Genomic DNA, 19,423 nt, shown 5'->3' with positions numbered 1-19,423 from the left:
GAAATCTGTCTAAATGCGCAGACGCCAACAGAAGATAACGGATCACGCTCAAATAATTGAAAATATGGCCCAGTCAAAGGAACAAACCAATAGTTCAAATGAGATACAGGAGCTGAGACAACTAATGCTAAATATACGAACAGAAATGGAAAACCTCTTCAAAAACGAAATCGATAAATTGAGGGAGGACATGAAGAAGACATGGGCTGAACATAAAGAAGAAATAGAAAAACTGAAAAAGCAAATCACAGAACTTATGGAAGTGAAGGACAAAGTAGAAAAGATAGAAAAAACAATGGATACCTACAATGATAGATTCAAAGAGACAGAAGATAGAATTAGTGAGTTGGAGGATGGAACATCTGAATTCCAAAAAGAAACAGAAACTATAGGGAAAAGAATGGAAAAATTTGAACAGGGTATCAGGGAACTCAAGGACAATATGAACCGCACAAATATACGTGTTGTGGGTGTCCCAGAAGGAGAAGAGAAGGGAAAAGGAGGAGAAAAACTAATGGAAGAAATTTTCACTGAAAATTTCCCAACTCTTATGAAAGACCTAAAATTACAGATCCAAGAAGTGCAGCGCACCCCAAAGAGATTAGACCCAAATAGGCGTTCTCCAAGACACTTACTAGTTAGAATGTCAGAGGTCAAAGAGAAAGAGAGGATCTTGAAAGCAGCAAGAGAAAAACAATCCATCACATACAAGGGAAACCCAATAAGACTATGTGTAGATTTCTCAGCAGAAACCATGGAGGCTAGAAGACAGTGGGATGATATATTTAAATTACTAAAAGAGAAAAACTGCCAACCAAGACTCCTATATCCAGCAAAATTGTCCTTCAAAAATGAGGGAGAAATTAAAACATTCTCAGACAAAAAGTCACTGAGAGAATTTGTGACCAAGAGACCAGCTCTGCAAGAAATACTAAAGGGAGCACTAGAGTCAGAACCAAAAAGACAGAAGAGAGAGGTATGGAGAAGAGTGTAGAAAGAAGGAAAGTCAGATATGATATATATATATAATACAAAAGGCAAAATGTTAGAGGAAAATATTATCCAAACAGTAATAACACTAAATGTTAATGGATTGAATTCCCCAATCAAAAGACATAGATTGGCAGAATGGATTAAAAAACAGGATCCTTCTATATGCTGTCTACAGGAAACACATCTTAGACCCAAAGATAAACATAGGTTGAAAGTGAAAGGTTGGGAAAAGATATTTCATGCAAATAACAACCAGAAAATAGCAGGAGTGGCTATACTAATATCCAACAAGTTAGACTTCAAATGTAAAACAGTTAAAAGAGACAAAGAAGGACACTATATACTAATAAAAGGAACAATTGAACAAGAAGACATAACAATCATAAATATTTATGCACCGAACCAGAATGCCCCAAAATACGTGAGGAATACATTGCAAACACTGAAAAGGGAAATAGACACAAATACCATAATAGTTGGAGACTTCAATTCCCCACTCTCATCAATGGACAGAACATCTAGACAGAGGATCAATAAAGAAATAGAGAATCTGAATATTACTATAAATGAGCTAGACTTAACAGACATTTATAGGACATTACATCCCACAACAGCAGGATACACCTTTTTCTCAAGTGCTCATGGATCATTCTCAAAGATAGACCATATGCTGGGTCACAAAGCAAGTCTTAACAAATTTAAAAAGATTGAAATCATACACAACACTTTCTCGGATCATAAAGGAATGAAGTTGGAAATCAATAATAGGCAGAATGCCAGAAAATTCACAAATACTTGGAGGCTCAACAACACACTCTTAAACAACGAGTGGGTCAAAGAAGAAATTGCAAGAGAAATTAGTAAATACCTCGAGGCAAATGAAAATGAAAACACAACATATCAAAACTTATGGGATGCAGCAAAGGCAGTGCTAAGAGGGAAATTTATTGCCCTAAATGCCTATATCAGAAAAGAAGAAAAGGCAAAAATGCAGGAATTAACTGTTCAATTGGAAGAACTGGAGAAAGAACAGCAAACTAATCCCAAAGCAAGCAAAAGGAAAGAAATAACAAAGATCAGAGCAGAAATAAATGAAATTGAAAACATGAAAACAATAGAGAAAATCAATAAGACCAGAAGTTGGTTCTATGAGAAAATCAACAAGATTGATGGGCCCTTAGCAAGACTGACAAAAAGAAGAAGAGAGAGGATGCAAATAAATAAGATCAGAAATGGAAGAGGAGACATAACTACTGACCTCACAGAAATCAAGGAGGTAATAACAGGATACTATGAACAACTTTACGCTAATAAATACAACAATTTAGAGGAAATGGACGGGTTCCTGGAAAGACATGAACAACCAACTTTGACTCAAGAAGACATAGATGGGGACTTCCTGGAAGATGGCGGCTTAGTAAGACGCGCGGATCTTAGTTTCTTCTCCAGGACACCTACTAGGGGAGTAGAAACGATACAGAAAGTGCCCAAAGCCACAACAGAGATAAAAAAGACAGCGTACCCCATCCTGGAACGGCTGGCTGGCTGAGAGAAGCAGCTCGGGTGAGATCGCCGAGGCGCGCGGGCCTTACCAGGCGGGGTGGCAAGCGGCCGGAGGTACTCCCTTCCCCCTTCCCGGGCCGGCTGGGAGAATTGGAGAGGCGGTCCCCTGAAACAAAGACGGCTGGCGCCCACACCACGCGCAGCCCCCGGACCAACTGAGAGAATTGGATCGGAAACCCCCAGGCCGCGGAGAACGGTGACGGGTGGGGGAGGCCCCTTCCAAACCCGTGACTCCCGGGGAACGTGCACTCTCTCGGGCAGGCCGCTGCCGCTGGCGCCCTCCCGCCACGCTTGTTGCCCAGGGCCGACTAGGAAATTCGGACGGGCTCTTTCCCTGGCTGCGGCGACCAGCAACCCTCCCTGCGTTCGGACCCCGGGCCAGCTCAAGCCGTTTCGGCTAGCGAACCCCCAGGACGGCGAGAGTTTTCCAAAGTTTAAGGTCCCACAGCACCTTTTACTGGTGGGACCCGCAGACAAACGGGTGCCACGAGCGCCACCTACTGGGCAGGATAAGAAAAACAGAACCCAGAGATTTCACAGAAAAATATTACAACCTTGCTGGGTCCAACACCAAGAGAAATCTGAATAAATGCCCAGACGCCAGCAGCAGAAGATAACTGTCCACGCTCAAAAGATTGAGAATATGGCTCAGTCAAAGGAACAAACCAATAGCTCAAATGAGACACAAGAGCTGAGACAACTAATGCTGAATATACGAACAGAAATGGAAAACCTCTTCAAAAATGAAATCGATAAATTGAGGGAGGACATGAAGAGGACATGGGCTGAACATAAAGAAGAAATAGAAAAACTGAAAAAACAAATCGCAGAACTTATGGAAGTGAAGGATAAAGTAGCAAACATAGAAAAAATAATGGATAGCTACAATGATAGATTTAAAGAGACAGAAGATAGAATTAGTGATTTGGAGGATGGAACATCTGAATTCCAAAAAGAAACAGAAACTATAGGGAAAAGAATGGAAAAATTTGAACAGGGTATCAGGGAACTCAAGGACAATATGAACCGCACAAATATACGTGTTGTGGGTGTCCCAGAAGGAGAAGAGAAGGGAAAAGGAGGAGAAAAACTAATGGAAGAAATTATCACTGAAAATTTCCCAACTCTTATGAAAGACCTAAAATTACAGATCCAAGAAGTGCAGCGCACCCCAAGGAGATTAGACCCAAATAGGCGTTCTCCAAGACACTTACTAGTTAGAATGTCAGAGGTCAAAGAGAAAGAGAAGATCTTGAAAGCAGCAAGAGAAAAACAATCCATTACATACAAGGGAAACCCAATAAGATTTTGTGTAGATTTCTCAGCAGAAACCATGGAAGCTAGAAGACAGTGGGATGATATATTTAAAATACTAAAAGAGAAAAACTGCCAACCAAGACTCCTATATCCAGCAAAATTATCCTTCAAAAATGAGGGAGAAATTAAAACATTCTCAGACAAAAAGTCACTGAAAGAATTTGTGACCAAGAGACCAGCTCTGCAAGAAATACTAAAGGGAGCACTAGAGTCAGATACAAAAAGACAGAAGAGAGAGATATGGAAAAGAGTGTAGAAAGAAGGAAAATCAGATATGATATATATAATACAAAAGGCAAAATGTTAGAGGAAAAGATTATCCAAACAGTAATAACACTAAATGTCAATGGACTGAATTCCCCAATCAAAAGACATAGATTGGCAGAATGGATTAAAAAACAGGATCCTTCTATATGCTGTCTACAGGAAACATATCTTAGACCCAAAGATAAACATAGGTTGAAAGTGAAAGGTTGGGAAAAGATATTTCATGAAAATAACAACCAGAAAATAGCAGGAGTGGCTATACTAATATCCAACAAATTAGACTTCAAATGTAAAACAGTTAAAAGAGACAAAGAAGGACACTATATACTAATAAAAGGAACAATTGAACAAGAAGACATAACAATCATAAATATTTACGCACCGAATCAGAATGCCCCAAAATACGTGAGGAATATACTGCAAACATTGAAAAGGGAAATAGACTCATATACCATAATAGTTGGAGACTTCAACTCACCACTCTCATCAAGGGACAGAACATCTAGACAGAGGATCAACAAAGAAATAGAGAATTTGAATATTACTATAAATGAACTAGACTTAACAGACATTTATAGGACATTACATCCCACAACAGCAGGATACACCTTTTTCTCAAGTGCTCATGGATCATTCTCAAAGATAGACCATATGCTGGGTCACAAAGCAAGTCTTAACAAATTTAAAAAGATTGAAATCATACACAACACTTTCTCGGATCATAAAGGAATGAAGTTGGAAATCAATAATAGGCAGAGTGCCAGAAAATTCACAAATACTTGGAGGCTCAACAACACACTCTTAAACAACGAGTGGGTCAAAGAAGAAATTGCAAGAGAAATTAGTAAATACCTCGAGGCGAATGAAAATGAAAACACAACATATCAAAACTTATGGGATGCAGCAAAGGCAGTGCTAAGAGGGAAATTTATTGCCCTAAATGCCTATATCAGAAAAGAAGAAAAGGCAAAAATGCAGGAATTAACTGTTCAATTGGAAGAACTGGAGAAAGAACAGCAAACTAATCCCAAAGCAAGCAAAAGGAAAGAAATAACAAAGATCAGAGCAGAAATAAATGAAATTGAAAACATGAAAACAATAGAGAATATCAATAAGGCCAGAAGTTGGTTCTATGAGAAAATCAATAAGATTGATGGGCCCTTAGCAAGATTGACAAAAAGAAGAGAGAGGATGCAAATAAATAAGATCAGAAATGGAAGAGGAGACATAACTACTGACCTCACAGAAATCAAGGAGGTAATAACAGGATACTATGAACAACTTTACGCTAATAAATACAACAATTTAGAGGAAATGGACGGGTTCCTGGAAAGACATGAACAACCAACTTTGACTCAAGAAGACATAGATGACCTCAACAAACCAATCACAAGTAAAGAAATTGAATTAGTCATTCAAAAGCTTCCTAAAGAGAAAAGTCCAGGACCAGATGGCTTCACATGTGAATTCTACCAAACGTTCCAGAAAGAATTAGTACCAATTCTCTTCAAACTCTTCAAAAAAATCGAAGTGGAGGGAAAACTACCTAATTCATTCTATGAAGCCAACATCACCCTCATACCAAAACCAGGCAAAGATATTACAAAAAAAGAAAACTACAGACCAATCTCTCTAATGAATACAGATGCAAAAATCCTCAATAAAATTCTAGCAAATCATATCCAACAGCACATTAAAAGAATTATACATCATGACCAAGTAGGATTCATCCCAGGTATGCAAGGATGGTTCAACATAAGAAAATCAATTAATGTAATACACCATATCAACAAATCAAAGCAGAAAAATCACATGATCATCTCAATTGATGCAGAGAAGGCATTCGACAAGATTCAACATCCTTTCCTGTTGAAAACACTTCAAAAGATAGGAATACAAGGGAACTTCCTTAAAATGATAGAGGGAATATATGAAAAACCCACAGCTAATATCATCCTCAATGGGGAAAAATTGAAAACTTTCCCCCTAAGATCAGGAACAAGACAAGGATGTCCACTATCACCACTATTATTCAACATTGTGTTGGAGGTTCTAGCCAGAGCAATTAGACAAGAAAAAGAAATACAAGGCATCAAAATTGGAAAGGAAGAAGTAAAACTATCACTGTTTGCAGACGATATGATACTATACGTCGAAAACCCGGAAAAATCCACAACAAAACTACTAGAGCTAATAAATGAGTACAGCAAAGTAGCAGGTTACAAGATCAACATTCAAAAATCTGTAGCATTTCTATACACTAGTAATGAACAAGCTGAGGGGGAAATCAAGAAACGAATCCCATTTACAATTGCAACTAAAAGAATAAAATACCTAGGAATAAATTTAACTAAAGAGACAAAAAACCTATATAAAGAAAACTACAAAAAACTGCTAAAAGAAATCACAGAAGACCTAAATAGATGGAAGGGCATACCGTGTTCATGGATTGGAAGACTAAATATAGTTAAGATGTCAATCCTACCTAAATTGATTTACAGATTCAATGCAATACCAATCAAAATCCCAACAACTTATTTTTCAGAAATAGAAAAACCAATAAGCAAATTTATCTGGAAGGGCAGGGTGCCCCGAATTGCTAAAAACATCTTGAGGAAAAAAAACGAAGCTGGAGGTCTCGCGCTGCCTGACTTTAAGGCATATTATGAAGCCACAGTGGTCAAAACAGCATGGTATTGGCATAAAGATAGATATATCGACCAATGGAATCGAATAGAGTGCTCAGATATAGACCCTCTCATCTATGGACATTTGATCTTTGATAAGGCAGTCAAGCCAACTCACCTGGGACAGAGCAGTCTCTTCAATAAATGGTGCCTAGAGAACTGGATATCCATATGCAAAAGAATGAAAGAAGACCCATCTCTCACACCCTATACAAAAGTTAACTCAAAATGGATCAAAGATCTAAACATTAGGTCTAAGACCATAAAACAGTTAGAGGAAAATGTTGGGAGATATCTTATGGATCTTACAACTGGAGGCGGTTTTATGGACCTTAAACCTAAAGCAAGAGCACTGAAGAAGGAAATAAATAAATGGGAACTCCTCAAAATTAAACACTTTTGTGCATCAAAGAACTTCATCAAGAAAGTAGAAAGACAGCCTTCACAATGGGAGACAATATTTGGAAATGATATATCAGATAAAGGTCTAGTATCCAGAATTTATAAAGAGATTGTTCATCTCAACAACAAAAAGACAGCCAACCCAATGACAAAATGGGAAAAAGACTTGAACAGACACCTCTCAGAAGAGGAAATACGGATGGCCAAGAGGCACATGAAGAGATGCTCAATGTCCCTGGCCATTAGAGAAATGCAAATCAAAACCACAATGAGATATCATCTCACACCCACCAGAATGGCCATTATCAACAAAACAGAAAATGACAAGTGCTGGAGAGGATGCGGAGAAAGAGGCACACTTATCCACTGTTGGTGGGAATGTCAAAGGGTGCAACCACTGTGGAAGGCAGTTTGGCGGTTCCTCAAAAAGCTGAATATAGAACTGCCATACGACCCAGCAATACCATTGCTAGGTATCTACTCAAAGGACTTAAGGGCAAAGACACAAACGGACATTTGCACACCAATGTTTATAGCAGCATTATTTACAATTGCAAAGAGATGGAAACAGCCAAAATCTCCATCAACAGAAGAGTGGCTAAACAAACTGTGGTATATACATACGATGGAATATTATGCAGCTTTAAGACAAGATAAACTTATGAACCATGTAATAACATGGATGGACCTAGAGAATATTATGCTGAGTGAATCCAGCCAAAAACTAAAGGACAAATACTGTATGGTCCCACTGATGTGAACGGACATTCGAGAATAAACTTGAAATATGTCATTGGTAACAGAGTTCAGCAGGAGTTAGAAACAGGGTAAGACAATGGGTAATTGAAGCTGAAGGGATACAGACTGTGCAACAGGACTAGATACAAAAACTCAAAAATGGACAGCACAATAATACCTAATTGTAAAGTAATCATGTTAAAACACTGAATGAAGCTGCATCTGAGCTATAGGTTTTTGTTTTGTTTTGTTTTGTTTTGTTTTGATTTTACTATTATTACTTTTATTTTTTTCTCTATATTAACATTCTATATCTTTTTCGGTTATGTTGCTAGTTCTTCTAAACCAATGCAAATGTACTAAGAAATGATGATCATGCATCTATGTGATGATGTTAAGAATTAATGATTGCATGTGTAGAATGGTATGATCTCTAAATGTTGGGTTAATTTCTTTTTTTCCGTTAATTAAAAAAAAAAAAAAAAGAGAAGGGATAATTGGAGATGAAGGGATACAGACTGTACAACGGGACTGGATATAAAAACTCAGAAATGGACAGCACAATACTACCCAATTGTAATGCAATTATGTTAAAACACTGAATGAAGCTGCATGTGAGGTATAGGTTTTTTGTTTTTGTTTTTTTTGTTTTTTTTCTTTCTATTATTGTTTTAATTCTTATTCTGTTGTCTTTTTATTTCTTTTTCTAAATCGATGCAAATGTACTAAGAAATGATGAATATGCAACTATGTGATGTTATTAAGAATTACTGATTGTACATGTAGATTGGAATGATTTCTAATTGTTTTGTTAATTCTTTTTTTAATTAATAAAAAAAAATAGAAAAAAAAAAAAAAACAGACAAAAAAGAATTCCCAACACTCATTGCTCTATCTATTATGTAGGACAAAGGAAAACCCTAAGTTATAAATGGCAACTTCCCTTTGGAATCCTGAAACCCTGACTCCTGATGGAAAGCTCAGCCCTGTAGGCGTCTAGACGGGCCCTGTGACCCGCCAGCTCTGTTGCTGTGTAGCTCCACAACAATCTTTAATAATAGATCACCTTTGAAATTGAGCAAATTTCCCTGTAAGCCCAGCATGGGTTTGCTGGGACTTTTAATTAGCTGTCTTTGGGAGAAGATTTGCTGTATTTAAAAGTAAAGCATTAGAGGGGGACTACACAGGGAAAGAACGCCAAAGGAGGCTGAGGAAACTAAGAAGTGATGCCATGGAGCATTAGGCGAACTGCCGATGGCACTCGAGAGGGGCAGCCACGTCCACCCCGCTCACCCACCCCGAAGGCAGAGAGGTCGCAGTCCCCGTGTGTGTGCCCCCAGAGGGGCCCGCAGTGCCCGTGGGCCCTGACGGCTGGCTCTCACCATGGTGCTGGGGCTTTCCAGAAGTGACGGCGGCTTGGGCCACGCAGTGTGCTGAGTCGGCTGTCTCCTCTTGGCAGGGGTTTTTACTCAGGACGATGAAGTGCGCCTGTCACCACAAAGAGAAGAAATGAGCATGCTGACGTCATCGGGCGGCGAGGCACTGAGCTAACTGGCCTTGCGGTGATGAGCAGGAAGCCAAGGGGCTTTCCACAAGCTGGAAGAAATTATTTAGGTGGGGGCACCATCACCTCTTGGTAGGGCTGGATTTCAGAAGCATGGTAGAGCCAAGAAAGCACTGGAATCAGTGCACACGGCTCGAGGCTATGGCCAGCGCCCATTACTAAGTAAATCATTTAAAAATTTATGATCCTCTGAACATATAATAATAATGATGACCAAAATAGATCCATTTAAGTAAAATGATTAAGTTAGTACTCATCTTCCTTTTAACATTTGGAGTTTTAAAATACTAATAGCAAAAAAAAAAAATACTATTAGTAATGTATTCCAATTCATCAAGTAAGCAGGTATAGATCACCTCCTACAGGTGAGTCATGGGCTAGAAAGAGAGGGAGGTACAGGAAGATAAAATATGGTGAAATATAATATGTTCATATGCCAGGGTAAGTGGCCTACAATTAATTGCCAAAGAGTGGCAGAAATGCTAAAATACTATGAGCTTAAAAAGGGAAGGACTAGATTGGGATAGGTAAAACCACCAAACAAAAAACCAGCAGCAATTAAGACTTAAGGTTACTAAGTACTTTTTTGCATGATATCAACTTGTTCTAATTTTCCTGACCATTTCTGTTATCTCTGTTTAACAGATGAGAAAACAGAGGTTGCCGAATGGGGAACTTGACCAAGATAACTCACAGGGTGGGGCAGACACTTGGACCGAGGCCCCCTGGGTTCACAGTTTGCTTTTCTCCCAGGTGATGAGTGCTGCTGTGCCTCCCGTCCTCCCCCCACCCCCCATACCTCCCCCAGAGCACACTGGTTCAGCCTCCAGGAAGCCAGGACCAACCCACAGGAGGTGGTAAAGGTGACAAGGCCACATCACATTTATGTTCAGACCAACAGCGAGATCGCAAAGTCACAAAACGGAGACTTCCTCCTTGATGACCAACCGAAAGCATTTCTGAGATGGGTCATCAGGAGGAGGTCCAGTCTTTGGCTCAAGACTGTGGCTTCATTTGTTATTCATTAAAATCAGCTGAGCTATTGGCTCTAGGCTTTTTGGGATGGGGGTTCTTCCAGGATGAGATTGCTGGTAATAATTTTTATTGCTGTGTTAGAACTATCAGAACTTCTTATTTGTGAATGCTAACAATATCCTTTGCTTTAAAAAGACTTTTTAAATTCTAGACTATAAATTGAATAAGTGATTTCAATGATCTCCAGATTAGTCATGGTCTTTGACTTAGCCTGAAAGGCACAATCTTCAGCTCTGACTTGAAATTCTTTACAAATAATGGGCACTCCTAAATGTGCCTCCTGCTTCTGTACGTGCAAACAGCTGGAGCCACGGGATAGTCAAACTACCACATGGTCAGTGTTTGGGGGAAGGAAAAGAGAGAGAAGAAAAGCCCCTCCCCACCAAAAGACGAAATATAAACTGAGTCCAACTTACTTTGTGTTTTCCCTTTGATTAACTATTTCTACAATCAGCCATTTGAGGAGAGCAATCATTGTGTGATGCCAGAAAAGATTTAACTTATAAAAGTTAGAGACTTTTTAATGCAGGGTATTTTAGATTGATTAACCCCCGAATTCAAATTCAAAAGAAGTTTTATATTGTTTCTGTTCACCATTATAATTTGGGGAAATGCAATAGACATGTGTCTCCCAAAATTACTTTCAAGCAAAGAACTGCATGTTCTATAAAAGCTCTAGAAGTTGGGTGGGCCACAGTGGCTCAGCAGGCAAGAACGCTTGCCTGCCATGCCAGAGGACCCAGTGTTCGATTCCCGGTGCCTGCCCATGTAAAAAAAAAAAAAGCTCTAGAAGTTGCTTTTTGCCTTAGAGACAGGAAACTGAACCACTGATCTTATTTATTTTTTGATGTTCATGATGCTTCTGAAAATCATATGCTGTGGGGTTAGGGGTAGGGAACTCATGATTTAAAATGTGCAAAATTAGTGTTTCATTTATTCTGTAAAATGAAATTCAACTCAGTTTAATTTAATTCAGCATTCAATTCAATTTATTTTAATTCAAAAATGCTTTCCACATGTCAGATTTTGTGCTAACATGAGAAATTCACACAAAAAAAAGTTAGGCAGGGTTTTCAATTTTAAAGGAGCTCCCAGACATACTATCAAAACTTGGGATAGTTTTACTTTGAACTTGGAGACACTGCCTCTCATAAGGTGTTAGCACTGGGTTCACTGCCTTTCTTTCCACCTCTACCCCTGTTATATTTTTTGGTGATGTAAGTGTCCCCGTACCTGCCAGGCAAGAAAGATGGCACGCTCAAATGGGCTACTAGAGGAGAGTTCAGTAAAAGGTTTCTTTGCAAGGAAGAGAGTACGGTCCCCCAGGGCTAGCAACAGAAAGGCAGACAGAGCAAGGGAGGGAGCCTCTCCTAGAATGGAAAAGATGTACTTAGGGGTGGGAGCTACAGCCCTCCGGGGAGGGACACTACAGTGGTCTTGTGGGGAGGAGCTGGGGAACCAGTACCCTCTCCTCATTCTCCTCCCTCTGCCTAGACTCCTGTGTTTGCACTCCAACCAAACGGCATGGGACCCACTGACACAGGACTTAGCAGCCTCTGAGGCAAGGCAGGGCTGAGAAGGATGCAGAGTGGAGCTTCAGGGGAGAACTCAATACCTCCAGCAAAAGAACTATGGGACAGCTTGTCCCCCCTGGTTTGACGGGTTCATGCTCTTCTCTACTCTCAGCCACCCACTCTCCCTGGCCGGTCGCAGGGCCTTATCATCACTTACTCTCTGCTGTCTCCTGGTCCTCCAGCTCACGGATCCCTGACCGGGCCTGCCCTGGCGTTATGACCTCCTAGTCCTCTAAGCCGCTGGCCTGCTACACCCTCACTCTCCATCGGTCCCTTCTGTTGTCCCCTCCCACCTGGTCCAGCCTAGAATGCACCATCCATCATTTTCTACATAAAAAATACCCTGGGATCCATTGAGGCATTATTTGAAACGCTGACAAATGGGGAATAAATATACTGTGGCTCATTCAAACAATGAGGTGTAACATGGTTATACCTCAAAAACATACCACTGGGTGGAAAAAGCAAATTGCAAAAGGGATGCAAACATCAAGGCACCACTGATTTTCAGGTTGTTGGGATTTTTTTTTTTAAGCAGCAGAACTCTTTTTATTCCAAACAAGCTCCTCCATATATTCTATGGATAAAAGGGGTTCTTCCAATGGCACCCTAACACCTACAGCAGGGAAGAGCATAGCTGCTCTCATGGTAGCAGGTGGAGAGCGTCTGGAAGCCCACCAGTCTGCTCCCGCCCTCGGGGCCCCAGAAGAACCTCTGTGGAGAAGGAGGGTTTGGGGCCACCTGGTTTGAGACCCCACTTACACAGCACCCCACTCTCAGGCCTCATGTGGGAAGGGGTGTAAATGAAGGTGACAAAGCTAGTGATTAAGCTACAAAATCTTCCAAGCTATACCATTGCTCACAGTTCACAGTTTGGGAACAACATTTATTTCATTTGCAAAGAGACTATAACCCCCCCCCCCAACCCCTCCCCACCCCCCGCCCCGTAATCTACATCTGAGAGCAATTAAGAACTGGCTTTATGCAGAAGCCCAGGTAATGGGCCCTGCCTGGGGATCTGTTGCTTGACTACACTCACTCCTTCCCCCATCATTTACTGATCTCCCCAGGGCTCAACTTCCCCTCACTTCCTTTGATGTTTTCAGCATCTTATGATTCTGTGCTTATCAACTGCCACCTTGATGCTAGGAAGGAGTGTTTCACAGCCCCAAATCTCTTGAGTGACTAGCATGTTGTACTGAGTTAAAAAATAAATCAATAAAGTTTTAATGTCCCACACTGAGCAAGCTCATTAGTTGAAACAAGTCATTCACAACACCGACCGTCCCAACCTGTGCCAAGGTACAGGGCAGCTCTTCTATCCTGTCGCTGCAAGCGCATTTCTGGAAGAAAGGGCCCATTCCACAGCTGTCAGTGGATGCAGCCAGAGGCAGGGCTGGCAGACTCTTATCTAACTAGGCCTCTCCCCTTGGATTTGCAGAATGTGTAATATTTCTTGAAGGGGAACTTGATGACTGGTAAAAAGGATGAGACAGTATTTCTGTCTATGCAGGCAGATTCCAACAGAGGAAACCCTTGAAACACTGGGAGGAGTCTCTGTGGAATCCCGGCTCTTGGCAGGGCTGGGGAGGAGGTAGATGCTTTTTCCACTTGATAATAATTAGGGGCTCACTTACTCACAGAGAAATCTTCTCTCCCATAGCAAAGCGGAGAGTAAGTAAGTAGCTCAAGACACAGCTGTGGGCTTAGACTGAGGACATTTACCCTGGAGTTGAGAACACCCCTAGAGAAAACAATAGAAGCCCCCAATTTAGTGAGGATCTCATTGCAAAACTGAGGGTCTAGCACAAGATAGGGACAAAGGGAAAGAGAGAAAAAACCTTGATTAAACACTGCTTTGCTAGGCATTATGCTACGTGAATTGGCTCACTTAATCTCAAAATGGCCAGTGAAAGTAATGTTAACAGCCCAATTTACGAGATGGGGAAACGAAGCCTCAAGGATATTAAGCAGCTGTCATATAGCAGGTCAGTGGTGAAATGCAGACACTAAGATCTGTGATTCCAAATTTCATGCTTTACTAGTCTAACACCTGATTACTGAGAGGGTAGAAGTTACAAAGAGATTATTTTTTAATCGATGTTAGGAAGAGTTACAGATAGAGCTTGCTAAATAATAGGCTCTGCCCAGAAGTGGAGTGGACTGGCTAGGGGGACAGTGAGCTGCCTGTATGAGGATATCCAAGGAGCATTTGAGACTTTAGAGGGACACCAGAGGGAGGTCAAACAGGGAGTGGGTTACGGAGCACATGGAAGTTGTCTTGCAACCAGAGTCTACATTTCTGCCTTGATTCAAGTGTGTGCCTTAATTCAACAGATGTGCAAGACCACTGATTGTGTGATGTGAGCTCACTGCGTTGCTTTCGTAACTGAGCAGCTGTGAAGCTGCAAACCGTTGTCTCTGAGCCCTGGCAAAGCTGGCCACCCCACCCAGAAGCTTTGAGCTGATGCCTTGTGCAAGACGGGTCAGGTTGCAGCCCGAGGAGGCTGCTTGTCTCCTCTCCCATCTTCCATTACGGACACTTCTCATGGCCACACAGGCAACTAAAGATTGGGAAAGCCAGAGAACCCTGGAGCTGGGAATCCCAGGGGGATTAGATGAAAGGAAAGTCTTGGGCACTTGAAAACTGAGTTCTGGGGGCTCCAGATTAAGCCAGTTTCTTTCTGTGCTTTTGTTAGAGCAGTTGTAGGTGTACATAAAAATCACGCAGAAAGTACAGAGTTCCTATTTACCAACCCCCCACCCTGTGCATACAGTTTTCCCTATTATTAATATTTGCATTAATGTGGCACCTTTGTTAGAGTTGATGTAACAATATTATTATAGTTATACTAGTAACTATAGTCTTATGGTTTACATTAGGCTTCACTGTTTGTGCTGCACAGTTTTATGGTTTTGTTTTTCCTGGTTACTGATAAATAAGCTAAAAATTTTCATTGTGTGAGATCACACAATGTCCTTTTGTATCTGGCTTATTTCACTCACCATGATATCTTCAAGGTTGTTGTATGTATCAGAACTTCATTCCTTTTTATGGCTGAATAATATACCACTGTATGTCTACGCAACATTGTATTTATCAGTTCATCTGTTGATGGACACTTGGGTTGTTTCTATCCTTTGCCAATTGTGAATAATGCCCTATGCACATCAACATGCAAATATCTTTTCAAGTCCCTGTTTTTTATTCTTTTGGGTCTATACCTAGAGGTGGGATTGTGAGGTCAGTTAATAATTCTATATTTAACTACCTGAGGAATCGCCAACCTGTTTTGTACAGTGGCTGCACCATTTTACATTCCTGTCGGCAATGTTTGAGGACTTCTATTTCTCCACATGCTCTCTAACACTTATTTTCCATTTTCTAAATAGCAGCCATTCAAGTGGGCATGAAATGGTATTTCTTTGTGGTTTGATTTGCATTTCCCTGATGGCTACTGACCTTGAGCATCTCGTATTCATTGGCCATTTGTGTATCTTATTTGGAAACATGCCTATTCAAGTCTTGTCCACTTTTTAATTGGGCTGTTTGTCTTTCTGTTGTTGAGTTGTAGGAGTTCTTTATCTATTCTAGATGTTAAACCCTTATCAGAGATATCATTTCCAAATATTTTCTTCCATTCTGTAGGTTGTCTTGTACTTTCTTGATAAAGTCCTTTGATGCACACAAATTTTGAATTTTTATTAAGCCCTATTTATCTGTTTTTCTCTTTTGTCACTCAGGCTAAGTCAATTTCTTTTAGGAGCCAGAGAAAGCCTTTGGAGTCAGCTCTCCAATTATCATTTTTAGCTCCTCCAAAGGGCTGGGCAGAAGAGTCTCTACTCAGTGAGGGTAAGCACCAAAATGGACCTCCCGGGTGCTTGTATTTTCTTCTTTATTGGTTGCAAGGGTAGGTTTTCTTAAAACTTAACCAGGTTTTTAAATTATAAGAGTAATACTTGCACATAATTTTAAAAAATCCAAAGTAGTAAAGAAGGGTATGCAATTAAAATTTTTTAAATATATATTTTTATTATAAACAACAAACGTACAAACATTCTTGACATGGTTACAATCAGTCGCTCACAATATCATCACATAGTTGTGTATTCATCACCATGATCACTTTTTTGAACATTGCAATTAAAATTTAAAATGTTCCTTTCCTTCTTTCTACATGCCTCACCTCCTCCCCCCTCTTCCCAGTCTGACTCCCCAGCGCTAACCATGAGGACAGTTTCCTGTGTATCATTTCAAACATATTTAAATGTTTACATACCTACACATATGCACACAATCTTAAACACATATGCACAGACAGGATTCTAACCTAGACTGCCGACCTCTCTGCATCATCTCCCACCTCTCGCTCTGTGTTCTTGCAGCAGAGGCTCTTCTCCCATCCCCTCTAGAGGCTAATACCTCTGCAACCTTCTGATTGGGGCTCATTATTTGTCCTCATGGGACCCCATGTCAGGTCAGGCTGTCCTATTGAGAGCTCTTGCAGCACCCGCTACCTCTCCCTATAGATTTACGTTCATTTGTGTGATCATTTAAGAGCAATCTCACTCCTGCTCTTGGAGTACAGGGCCCCTCGTGTGCTTCATGCTGCAGTGTCCTCACTTCCCTGTGCCTGGTACTTAGGACATGTTCAATCATGTTCAGTCATAGCTATTGACTGAATGAACATACTGGTCTACATCTGTATTACTAAAGACTAATGATACATTGTGGACATCGTTTGTGCCAAAACATATATATTGCCTTCATTCTCTTTAATGGCTTTACAGTACTCCATCATATGGATATATCATAATTTTGTAATCAGCCCCCTAGTAATGGATTTTTAGGCTAGTTCTGATTTTTTGCTGTTTCCAACAACACAGTGTCACTGCTGATACATCTTTGCACACTTGTGCGTGCCTCTCTTAGGTAAATTCTTAGAAGTGAAATTGCTGAGTCAAAGGATTTACATTACATTAACAGAAAATAATTTTTTTGAACTCATAGGACTGTACAACACAAACGGTGACTCCTAATGGAAATTATGGACTGTAGTTAATAGTATAATTTTAACAATACTGCTTCATCAATTTCAACAAAAGTACCACACGAATGCATAGTGTTAACAATAAGGAAAACTGTGTGTGTGGGTAGGGAGGCTTATATATGGGAACTCTGTACTTTCTGCATGATTTTTCTGTAAACCTACAACTTCTCTGAGAAACAAAAAAGGGTTGGTGTGTTATAAAACTGGAGAGGGAATATCAGTCGCTGTCCCCAAAAGTACCAATCCATACTCCTACCAGCAGTACCTGAGGATGCTTCCTCTTATACCCTCTCCATCATCAGGTATCATCAGACTTTTTTTTTTCCTCACTGGAAGGTGAAAAATGACATCTACTCTGTTAAATTGCGTTTCTCCAATAATGAGTGAGGCTGCGGATTACTATGCTGTGGCCGTTGGCCTCGTCTGTAAATTGTCTGTTCCTGTCTTTTGTCCGTATGTCTATTGAGTCGTCCTTTCCCTCTAGATGTTATTAGAACTCTTTTATATTTTCCCCTTTGTCATTTATATTTTGAATTTATGAGACGTTGCCACAGAGAAGCTTTTCATTTGTATGAAATCTGTTATTCTTCAAACCTGTCACTCTTTCTTTCTCTCTTCTCTGCTCCTCTTGCTTCGCTCAATCTTTACCTACCTGTACATATGCATCAGAAAGATGCTTGGAATGATGCTCAAAAAATGTCAACGTTGGCTGTTTCTGGGAGGGGTGGTCTGCAATGATTTGAGGCTTTTCCCATATGATTTGATTTTTTTTTTAATATAATGACCATGTATAATTTTTATTAAAAAGAAACAAGTAGGGGGTACAAAGGTAGTTCAGTGGTATAATTCTCGCCTGCCATGTGGGAGACCCGGGTTCGATTCCTGGTCCATGCACTTCCCAAAAAACACACAAGCAAAACAAACAAAAAGCCAAACAAACAACAGAAATTCAACAAATAGTGCTGCAACAATGGAACACTCACATGGAAAAATAATGAAATGTGACCCTGCCATAAAGCATACACAAAAAAATGTCCTACAACTGATGGTGGTGATAGGTATACAACTCTGCAGATAAACTAAAAACCAATGGATGTACACTTACACAATTTAACACAGTATAGCATGTTAATTATGTTTCAATAAAGATGTTATTTATAAAAAAAGAAACAAGTGCCCTTTATGGCACTTAGGTTTATGTCATTCTTAGAAAATTTTTATATAGAATAAAATCATAATTGTATCCTGTTTCCTTTCTAATTTTTTCAAAAAGGGCTGTTATTTTCAGAGATATATTATTTTGGATAAAAATAGCACTAGTCTGATTATTTATAATAAACACATTGCACATCACAGTAAATCCACAGCAAATAAAAAGAGCCAATCAGAAAAGCTGTCTGAGTCCTTTGCACTTGCCAGGAGCCAGGTGTGGGTATCAGCCATTATCTAGAACTGGCCAAGGTCCATTGCTTGCCCAGAGCGGGGACTTGAAACTGGATTTTCTGACTGCAAAGCCTTTAGTAGCAACAAATAAATTAAATTATTTCATTATACTTTGCAAATCAAAATTCACTAAATTTAGGAAATACAGCTTGGCATTGCCACCCTAAAAAAAAGACAGATATGCAATTCAAGTGTCAGAGATGTGAAAAAGCATTCCAAGCTAGTACAGTGCTAATTTATACCCTTTGAAAACACCCACAAACATGCTCTCACTCACATAAAGGAAATACTGTGATTTTTCTTTTGGATTGGGAAATAAGATCCTCATGCCAAAATCTGCCATGAGGAGTTTCAGAAACAATCAACGTTTGCATGGCTTTCTCCCAAACCCCTGCTGCGCAGTAGTGGTGGAGCCTGGGATGGATCTTTCATCATCTCCTGAAACTGCTGCCTTCCTGCCTGATGGCTCTGCAGGACTGGCTTTGGTTTTCTCCATTTTAATGGCTTAATTCCTAAAATGCTTTGGAACTTTTCTATGTTCTCCAGAAAATAAAAGGTCTTTTCTCTCTGTGTGTTTCTCTCACTCCAAAGGAATGAAGGGTGAAAACCAAGAGGGTAAATAACCAACCCCTTTTCTTTGTGTGAACCTAAAATGTGCCTTTTAGGCATGGACTCCCTTGGTGAGCTGAGGCCACACTGTACCTTTCTGTGTCTTAGATAAAGTTCCTAAAGAAAAGGGGAATCTTGATAAATGTTTAATAATTACTGTTAATAAAACTAGCTTACACT

General features: G+C 40.1%; 1 protein-coding gene across 6 annotated transcripts in view; it reads right to left on the bottom strand.

Moving 5' to 3' along the window:
• TTC23 (tetratricopeptide repeat domain 23) overlaps window positions 1–19,423 on the bottom strand; it is a 110,664-nt gene that overhangs the window by 37,908 nt on the left and 53,333 nt on the right. For all 6 annotated transcript variants that reach the window (XM_077124045.1, XM_077124050.1, XM_077124048.1 and 3 more), the window contains one exon: window positions 9,350–9,455. In XM_077124045.1, the coding sequence (XP_076980160.1) occupies window positions 9,350–9,455 (106 nt within the window). The remainder of the gene's footprint in view (window positions 1–9,349; window positions 9,456–19,423) is intronic.

This window comes from Tamandua tetradactyla, chromosome 12, assembly GCF_023851605.1.
Source record: "Tamandua tetradactyla isolate mTamTet1 chromosome 12, mTamTet1.pri, whole genome shotgun sequence".
In the NCBI taxonomy this organism is placed as follows: Eukaryota; Metazoa; Chordata; class Mammalia; order Pilosa; family Myrmecophagidae; genus Tamandua; species Tamandua tetradactyla.
The sequence above is the reverse complement of the archived record's forward strand: the minus strand, read 5'-3'. Positions and strand labels throughout refer to the sequence as shown.